General features: G+C 40.9%; 1 protein-coding gene across 2 annotated transcripts in view; it reads right to left on the reverse strand.

The window, feature by feature from the left end:
• Nucleotides 1–8,750, reverse strand: part of LOC102201922 (roundabout homolog 2) — a 66,787-nt gene extending 58,037 nt beyond the window's left edge. For both annotated transcript variants that reach the window (XM_005739310.1, XM_005739309.1), the window contains exon 1: nucleotides 8,280–8,750. In XM_005739310.1, coding sequence (XP_005739367.1) covers nucleotides 8,280–8,334 — 55 coding nt within the window. In that variant the 5' untranslated portion in view covers nucleotides 8,335–8,750. The remainder of the gene's footprint in view (nucleotides 1–8,279) is intronic.
• Between the last annotated feature and the right edge of the window lie 1,548 nt (nucleotides 8,751–10,298).

Consider the following 10,298-nt stretch of genomic DNA (forward strand, 5'->3'; position numbering starts at 1 on the left):
ATATATATATATAAATACATGTGGCCACAAATCATAGTATAGCCTCTTGTTTGTGTTTCCTGGAAGCCTGGTTTCTTTCATATTCAATATCTCCATGACTTCACCATGACATCATTAGGACATCAGCATGATTTTTTTTAAAGACTTGACAACCTCGTGTGTGCTGCAACTGAGTCATCAAGCTCGTCATCCACAAATTTAGTGAAACGAACTATAAAATTCTACTGTTTACTGTTCAATTATTGTTGAAGGCAAATCTTTAATAAAAGACAGACCTTCAATTTAATCAAACATGGACGGATGAACTCTGTGCACTTTCAAAGCAAACTCAAACTCTATTGGAAAATTAGAGAGAGCAAAGAAAATGACATCTAATGTTGGCATATGCAACTTTAACATGTGACAAGTAACTCTTAATAAATCCTGAAGTTATAGAACAAAATTCACTTGACGGACACAAGTCAAAACATCCTTTATGCTCCGTTTTTGTTCACCACCTCTGGAGTGAAATCTACATGATGCCCCGTTTTGTTCTGCAGCTAGTTGCTAGCAGCATCAATCACTCAGTACGGTACTTGGCAGGTTTATGAAAAAGAGCATTTTTGGTAAAAAACTGTTGGCTGATATGAACCGTACAACACTGTGGACAGGAGAGCTAAACAATGAGCTGAACATGTAGAGAGGAAGTGTGCTGTTGGCTGGTGATTCTCAGTGGGTTTCTCACTAAGAGTGACCCTTTTGCACATCCACTCTTCACATCAATAATATATCGGTGCAGCTTTAATGCTTTCTTTAATGCAGTTTGAGTGGAACACGTTTTTTCCTCTGTGGGACACGCTTATGTGTATAATATTTGTCATTTTGAGGGATCGTGGCATGGGAACAGATGCACACGGGACCTCTCTTGCAGAGGACATTTTGATGTTGAATGAGTGCCCTATGTATTTCTAATTTTGTGTTCAAGACAAAGCTCCTTTAGGGTGATGAAGTCTCATCTAATATTATCTAAACTAAAGCTTTGCTAATAACAAAAACTCTTGGAGCTGTTTATTTCTGTGAATATCTACAATTATGTCTCCAAGAAGAACAGATAAGAAGTCAGATTAATACAGACAAATGACATTATGTATATTTACAGTAATACCAGCTAATCTCAGCGATTACCTCATCATTTCGCCTACTGCATTAGCCAGCCTGCCATTAATAATGCTATCAACTGTTAACAGGGGTCATTTTAATCTCTTTATTGTGAGTGTATAATACCGTAGTTAAAGCTCTCTATTCTGCAATGTTGAGCTGTCCTTGTACTCACTGTGCCCTCGCCCCATTCAGTTGATTTGAATAGCCAAATGTCACTGTGACAAATCTTTGTCTTCGTTTTCTCATATTTGAATAGGATACTTTTCAAAATCCTGAAATCAAATTCAGTGCTTTCATTTTGGGAAACTCAGCCCAGCTGTGTCTTAAAGTGCATTAGAGGCAACGTTTTCCAACCAAAGCCAGCTTTGGTATTATTAATAAGAGTCAACGGGCACTTACTACAGATAACAGAATCAGCGTGGCACCATGCTGATGTGTTACAGACAAAATAGTCTCGTCAAAGCAGAAAAATAACAGCAAAACAGCTTCAGGTGGCCAAAGTGACAAGCAGCAACCTGCTCCCGCGACAAGTGTGCAATCAGTGAAAAGTCTACGCCGCTATGAGCATGACAGCAGCACATTTTCTTTGTGAGAAGCAATACTTTCACAGCAACGTTTGCCTCGTGACAAGAAGATTGCGGTGCGGCGGTTGAAAGCACCTTTCGGCAAAAAAAAGAAACTCTGTCAACCTGTTTGTGTCGTGGAAAAATAAATGTCACCGCTGATAATGGGGACCTCAGAGAAGGTATGTTTTTAGTCGGATCATAAACACGGCACATTAGAGCCCGCAGGTCCTCGGAGATCTCCGAGTGCATAGGGGAATTTAGAGTGTGACTTGATTTGTGTGAAAATTTTTAATTTGGCGCATCCTGGTGTGAAATGACTTAATTTACAAGAGATGAACAAGTTAGGAAGTGCACTGGCTAAGCACGCTGTTTCAAAATAAGAGTTTCAAAATAAGCACAGAAAATGCAAAGCTTTGACATGAGTCTGTTGCAGCATTTAGTGCACAGACTCCCATTTATGAGAGCAGCTATTTTAAAGAACCGAGGGTTAAAGCTCTCAGCAGAAAGTACAGCTAAAATCAACAGGACACCGGCAGATATCAGCTCCACACTGGTGAAATATCCAATTTAACATGCATGTTGATCCAGCAACCCTCAATTGTAAGTTAAAGCAGAAAACAAAACCTTGTTAGGCCCCCTGTAGCCACTAAACGCGTTTCATCGCTGCGCTGCGGCGTCAGAGCGGACGAATCAATGAGAAGCTTTTAAACATGTTAACTTCTGCAAGCATGAGGGGCAATGCGGAGGTAAGTTGAGCCATAAGCGTGAATGGCAGTCAACCTTGAGCTGACGTCCAATATGACGGGAGCTTTATTTAAACGAGAGTGTGCCGCCCCCCTGCAAGGTTATCACACTCTGTAATACTCTCAAGGCTAACCGGTAAACACACAAATGTATCAGAGCAAGAGGTGCTTTACAGAGAGAAATGCAGTAAATTCCATCTGATACATGTTTACACTTCAACATGAAAAAAGATATTTTCGCTCTTAAATGAAACGCTTCAATAAATATCGGCCGTATCAGTATCCTTATGGTCATTTATTTATAATCAGCTCTTAAAAATATTGAAAAGTGTGCCTATTTACACTTAGGGTCCAATATTCAGTCTCAGTTTTGTTATTTAAAAAAAAAAAAAAGAACATTGCGGTTTTGCATAAAAGTTATTTACTGCCTGTAGAGAGTAATTTGTTTCACTACTTGTGACATTATCTTGCACTGCCACGGAAGTCTCAGACACTTTGATGTTATATATGGCCACGGATCAGCATAAATCCATTCAAAATTGATCCTTCTTTAAAGTCACCACAAACCAACAGCAAAGTCAGCAAAAACAAGCCCACAAACCTACCACCACTCATGTTAAACCAGGTGTGGTGCTGTAAGCCGGTTCATCGTAGCTTTTGTTACCCTTTCAAAAACCAAGCTTCGGGTTATGGCACTGGCACGCTCAAATGTGGAGCATCACTTTGCATCGGGGGTTTTCTGTCAGTAGCTTGGTGTTTGGGAAGCTTTGATGCAGTTTTTGCAGAAGTGGATGGTGGATTACAGCCTGGCTTTTTTGCCCACACATGAACAGCAGCTTTTGAAAAAGCTCCGTAAGATGAAGTTCTCTGTGTTTGCATGCGGATGACGGCAACAAAGATTTTGTCTCGCAATGTCAGAGGTGCGCACATTTATCTCACTGTGCGTCGTGTTATTGCTTGAATGAGAAGATTTTCTTTAGTGATGGAGAAAATCTTGAGACATTGCAGACTGGACTTTTGTTGACCTTATGACTTCCCCCACCCAGCCTTCTGGCCTATAAAAACAACTTGTATATGTGGAAAAAGTCAGAGTACAGTTTGTAATGTTTGTACCTATGCACAGAAAATTAAAGGTTATGTGCATGTGTGTGTACACATAAAGGCACATTAGGTTTTTATCATGCTGGAGAGATTATGTCCCTCTGGTGCGGGGGTCTGAGCATCTCTGCTGAAACTGCTTTTCTGGTAACCAGGCAAAAAATGGATGGAGTAACTGTAATATGATTACTTAATTTAGGAGCAGTGTTGCCTGACATTAGTGCATTAAACAGAAATGTAATGCCATTACTGACGTATTACAAAGTAACACTGCTGACAGTGGATCTTAAAGCTTTGTTTTCCTGAAAAAGACAGCCCAGTGCAGCTGCGAAACATTTACGACACATGTTTGCACTGACCTGAAACCTGAACCCTTCGGGGTGTCAAAGTGTCATTTCTCAGAATATTAATTAAGTTCTACCTTAAGTAAATATGATAAAACAGGCTAATTTTAGCAATAAGCACAATAGCACCATACATTCAAGTAACCTGGTTTTACTTGAGCTGTTGGAAGTTCTTGGGGTTAGCAATATAGCCCACATGCTTCAAGGGTTGTCATGTTGTGCGTTCGGAGACGCTCCTCGTCTGCCTTGGTTGTAACGAGTGGTTATTTGACTTGCTGTTGTCTTCCCAACAGCTCAAAGCAGTCTGGCCATTCGCTTCTGACCTCTAACATCAATAAGGCATTTTCACCCAGAGAACTGCCACTCGCTGGATATTTTCTCTTTTTCTGACCATCCTCTGTACACCCTCGAGACGGTTGTTTCTGAAATACTCAGGCCAGCATGTCTGGCACCTAGAAACATGCCACCTTCAAAGTCACTTAAAACACATTTCTTCCTCATTCTGATCATTTGATAGTTGGGATTTTCTCTTTACCTTACAATATAAAGTGCCTTGAGGTGACTGTTGTCGTTACTTGATGCCATATAAACAGAACTATACTGCAGGACATCTTAAGCTGTGCCTAAATGCACAGTTTCTACCATGTGATTGGCTGATTGGATATTTATATTACTGAGCAGTTAAACAGGCGTACCTAAAAAAGTGGTTTGTGAGTGTTATCATGTCCAGTATCTGCAACACACAACATAAATTCATGCAGGATTTTTTCTTTTCTTTTCAGTGGTATTAAAAAAAATCTAAGCAGATTTAGAGCTGATACAGATTTAACTCGTTATGAACTGATGATCCGTGATGAAGCATCCATGATGATTAGATGGAATAATTGTAATAACTGCAACTGATGTCTTTTATACACAAAGAAAAGGAAAAAACAAAAAACCGAGAAAGAAATCCAGAGAAAGTGTGCAACCACAGTTTAATGAAAGCTCATTAATGCCACAGGCAGATCTGATAGACAAGTTATTGCATTGGTCCTAATTCTCTCTCTCTGACACACGCCCACATGTTTGCTCAAGGCGTCTCCTACATCTCTGCCTCATCTAACACGCAAAGTAAGCCGGGTAGGAGCTGAGAGGGAGATCACGATTGCATTTTACAAGCTGGTTATTCGGGCTATATCTGGCGTTTCTTGGCTCCTAGCTGTGGTGTTTCATAAGGCTGGGGGCTGCTTTCATTAATTAGTATTTACAAATATTAACCCCGCATCCTCCCCAGGGGCAGAAGTGTACTGCAGTCATGCTAATGTGTGAAAACAACAGAGACACCGAGGGGACGTCCTGTTTTGCTTCATATCTCAGAGCCTTTTATCAACACCCAGGCTCGGAGTTAAACACACACACACAGACACACGAAAACACCTGGACCTGTCTCGGCTCACAGCTTTATATCTGGTGGGAAAAACAAAAACAGAAACACAACCTGCAGAAAGCTCAGAGGCGAACTTTACACGAAAGTTAAAGTGAGACAGCAGCAGAAGGCTGGCAGCTTGTAGTTGGGGCTCGTGGCTGTCTGCTGAAATTCACTCATGTCTTTTTCTTTTCTTTTTTTTTTTCATTTCAATTGATTTACATACTTAAAAGGGCCAAAACATTCAAGGAGTTCTTGTGACATTGCCAAGTAATCTCTGCGGGAGGGTGATAACATGTCACAGCAGACTACATTTCAAAGCCGAGGAGTCGGGTTTGATTTTCTTCTGGCATCAGACTGAGAACTGAAGCCTTTGTTTAGCAACCGTCCTCCTCTTCCATCATCTAAACTCTAAATGATGTCATCAGCCACTGTACCAGAAGTGGGACATCATCAGCATCCGGCAACATGACTCGAGGCTGTGGCACATTAGACGACTACCTCCCCTCTGCAGTGGTTTCATCATCTGTGTTCTTTTTATCAAGAAGTACTATAGGAAGCTTTAGTCAGCCCTGAGCCACATTTGTCGCTAAGTAATGACCGCAGGGATCGGAGCGGACACAAATCACCAGCTAAGGATTGTTTAGCATCGATTAGTTCTGCAGCAAGCACCACAACAGCTGAGTCTGAATACAGCTCGAGATAACAGAAATTTCAATGAGACGTATTGAAGTCTATTAATTGAGGTTCGGTTTGCATGTCTGCGTGAGAGGCGAGCTGCTGGGCTGAATTACATGCACATTGTGAGGCAGGCCATTGTTGTTCACAATCACACGGAGGCTTTGTGAAAAACTGCTAGGCTGTGTGTACCGGTGGTGTTTTTGTCTGAGCGCGGTTCAAGCAGGAGTCATGAAGCCTGTTCGAATCCTTTTCACGAATGCTTTTTTGAAAATACATATGGGAACACGCTGTATCGTAGAAGCGGGACAAGAGGAAATACCCACTCCAGATCAATAGATGTGGGCAGATGGTGTGGGTGTTGAGAAGTACCTTTAATGTTCAGAGGTGGTTCCAGTTTACAATAATGAAGCAATGTGGGTTGCAAGAAAAGTTACTGGGGTTAAAGAGCTCAGGGTTTGAAGCAATTTTTTTTGTTTATGACTGAAGACATTGTAAAATAGAGCTGCGCTTGGTTTTATGGCCCAAAACTTTAACATTTACCAGCAATGCGAGTAAAACCCCTGGGTGCTATAACTTGCCAGCATAAACAAGCGTGCAAGCACAGTTTAGCAGCAGAAGACAAATCCTTTACCCCCAGAGTTGGTCAGAACTAAACAAAACAACAAGTGATTAGTTAAAAATGTATAGACAGGTGAGTGGTTGCTATAAATGGCGAGGTGAAATTGGTTGCAAAGAGGAATTTTGTGCTTGCAGGGAAGATGACGACTTGTTTGCAAACAGTCACCAACTAAGAGACGGAAAACATTTGCCTTCAAAGCAAGTCTATGCAAATAAGTTAGCTTCTTCCATGCTAACTAATGAATGTGGCAGTTTGCTAGTGACCAAAGCAATTGTTTGGAGGATTTTGATGCTGCACGCCCTTTTGCTACAGTCAGTAACCTTCAGCAACCAATCACTAATCAGTAAGGGAACACGTATTTTTTCTTCTTCTTCTTTGTAACTGGAGGTTGCCAACCAGTCTCTAGGCCTTTGACGTCATAATGATTCAAACAGATGTTGTAAACCAAACTGAATGTGTTACTTTAAAGGCTTAATAATCATTTTTGTCAAAAAAGCAACAAAAAGTTTCCCGTGAAGCATTTTCTCTGCACGTAATTTTGGGGACATGTGTAGACATTGTTGCAACTGTACACAAGGGTTTTACATGTTTCCATCATTAACTCTAAAAGTTCTCTGAGGACTGTTTTCAGGATTAATCATCTTTGTGTCCAGTTATTAAATCTAATATAATCCTGAATAACATCAGTGTCACAAGCTGTCAGTCAAGCCATCCAAGTAAACTATACAACAAAAAGTTCTACAGCAGCACCACTGGATCCTTTTGGAGGTCTAGTTTAAATAATTCCAGAACTGTCTGTGTATTTTTTTAATCTTTCTTTAAACTCTAAAATATCAGTGTTTCCACCGGCTGTGCAAATCTAGTATTAATGAGGCTTTGGTCTAAAATGTAAATACATCATTTAATCAAGAGAGATTTATTTCCTTTCATGTCCACTGAGTCGAAATTTAATTTCCTTAACATTACATTTTTTTAGCCCCATTGAGAATGAAAAAACAAAACAAAACATCTGCACTCTCATGAATTGTTTTTTTTTTTTTTTCTGAGCCCTGCTTTTATTTATGCTTTGGATTAAGGCTTGGAAATTTAAGCTGTTACTAGAGCAACGATTAAAATATAATCCTTTTGTCAAAGGTAATCAAAAATGATCTTTTAAAAGCATCTTTGGTAATGTGTGTGCGCCTCTATAAGCACGCCTGGAGGGTGGTGGCTTGTCAGGCTATTGCACTACACCTCACAATTTCTGCGCTCACAGCTGGATTAAAAGTGAGAGTTTAATGGTTTCGCTTTTGCTTGAGTGGAGCTTCTTTTGACCTCTGCTGTGGTCTAATGGTTTCGCTGTGTGGCCACTTCAGGGACCAAGGGGACACTGAGAACATGAGAGTCTTGCTGGCATTCATCGGTGGTATTAAAATAATTAAATAAAAATGAATGCACATGTGACATTTCCAGTTTAAAATCCATCTGTTGTTGGGGAGGATGTGTTCAGTTCCCACAGGGGTGTTTGAAATGAAGCTAAACACAACATCTACATCCATCTGGAGGGACAGAAAACACGATAAGAAAAGCCAAGCACAACTAGGAGGCAGTCACGCCATATGGGCTGTTATTGCGCGTGCACGTGTGCGTGCGAGAAAGAGCCAGCTATACGAGACTTTTGTAGAATTCACATCGTTTTACCTGAAGAAACGCTGACGAAGGAGACAGTCACAAGTAGTAAATTGGCAACGTTCATCTCCTCACTCTCCCGGTGCCAAATCCGCCGGAGTCTGCAGCTCTCTTGAGAGACTCAGCGTCAAAATGATCAGTTAAACCAAAACTCCAGTCATGGAAAAAAAGAAAAGAAAAGAAAAGAAAAGAAAAAACGGATTTTACTAAAGAAAACTAGCCGAGCTGATGGCTTTGAAAACGAAGTCTCAGCTGGTATATTCAAACGTTTGAGATCAGCCCGAAAAAAAACTTTGATGTCACTCCCAGGAACCCATGACAGCAGCAGGATCAGCATCAGCATCAGCACCGCCCGGGAGGAGAAACCTAATAACAAAACTCAGCAGCATCACTTCTTAGTGTCCGCATGGTCGCTCACACGCACAGCGACTTCTTCCTAAGATGCTCCCTCTGCTGCTGCCGAAAACAAAACAAAAAAAATAAAATAAATAAAATAAAAAAGAGGGGGTGGGGGGGCTTAACTATATTTAGCCCGGTCATAAATAAAACAATTCCTCTCCTCTTCCTTTGCTCAGAGTCGGGCACTTGCGGGTTGCAGCGTCAGTTTGAAGCGCTGAACATGCCGAGCCGAGCTGCGCACTCCCAGATCCGCAACAATCCTCGCCAACCTCCAGGAGTCTGTGTTTTAAAGAGACAGACACGACATCTGCGCTCTCAAAGTGTACTCACAGGACGGGAGCGTGAAATAAAACTCGCAGAAGGGGCACAGCTGCTGGTCTTATTATGAACTGTGGTAGTATAAGCGTCAGTGTGGAAGTCACTTTTATTAGAAATGATACTTGTGTTTCAGGTAAAGGGTGTGTTTTTAATGTCTATATTGGCTAATGACAAAAATACTGAAAACTAATTATGGCTAATAATGTGAAGATCTTAAAGGTGGTTTTATGTCTAATATTAATGTAAGCCAATAGAAATGCTCTTGGGTTGTAATGTAGGGCAGCATTACAATTTCAGGGTCACACAAAAAGGTTGAGAACCAGAACCAGTGGGTTAGAGGGTAAATCCTAGACTTAATGTTCAGATTCCAAGATCTAAACTCTCAGTAGAATAAGTTACATGGCAAATATGGGGATTTTTAGTGCCTTGGCATCAGCATAGCTTGGCCAGAACTGAATTGCATTTTTGACTTGTGAGTCCATCCATCTCTTTAACGCCTGAATAAAAATGTCCTCAAATTTGTAACAAATAAATACTTGGACCTGGAAGATATAACTTCCTTTAATTTTGGTGATTCAGGTCAAAAGTTCCTTTAGCAATAAAAATTAATTTTGGCTGCAGCTCAATAATCTATGAAAAACTACAGACATTTTTAGATCAACATCCCAGGATAAAGTGCTGAAGTGTTGACGCTTTTCTGGTCATTTAATCCGTGCGGTAACTTGGTAACAGCAGGACAAGTTAAATTCAGTTTTATTTATTTAGTTTTAGTTCACAGCCACAGTCATCGAGCAGCACTTCATATTGAAAGATAAAGACATGTATAGACCAATGTTACAGAGGAAACACTGCCAATCAGACCATCTCTACTGAGCTAGCACTTGAGGACAGTGGGAAGGAAGAAGTCCTTTTTCACAGGAAGAAATCTCCAAGAAGATCAAGCCCAAATGGTACAGTGGGTGCAGGAGCAGTCTGAGATTAAGAGAAAAGATTTCGCTGATGACAGAGAGACGATAAATAGAAAAAGGACAGACTACAGCAGTTACTGACATGAAGTTGTGAAAATAATAAGAGGAAAGTGGAGGAAAATACTCAGAGCGTCATGGTTCCTCAGCAGAAGCAGAGACTACAGCAGAATAACCAAGGGATGTTTCATGGCCACCTGATCCGGCCATCCAGACATCATTTTAGTAGTAGACAGGGTGTCTGTCTCCTGAACCCAAACTGGGAGCTGGAGAAAGGAGCCTGGTAGTTTGTTCTACTTTTAGAAACTAGGAACCGCAAGAAGCCTGCTCTCTGAGAAGGAAGCGCTCT

This window comes from Pundamilia nyererei, unplaced genomic scaffold, assembly GCF_000239375.1.
Source record: "Pundamilia nyererei isolate P.nyererei 1_Seehausen unplaced genomic scaffold, PunNye1.0 scaffold00091, whole genome shotgun sequence".
NCBI classification, from domain to species: Eukaryota; Metazoa; Chordata; class Actinopteri; order Cichliformes; family Cichlidae; genus Pundamilia; species Pundamilia nyererei.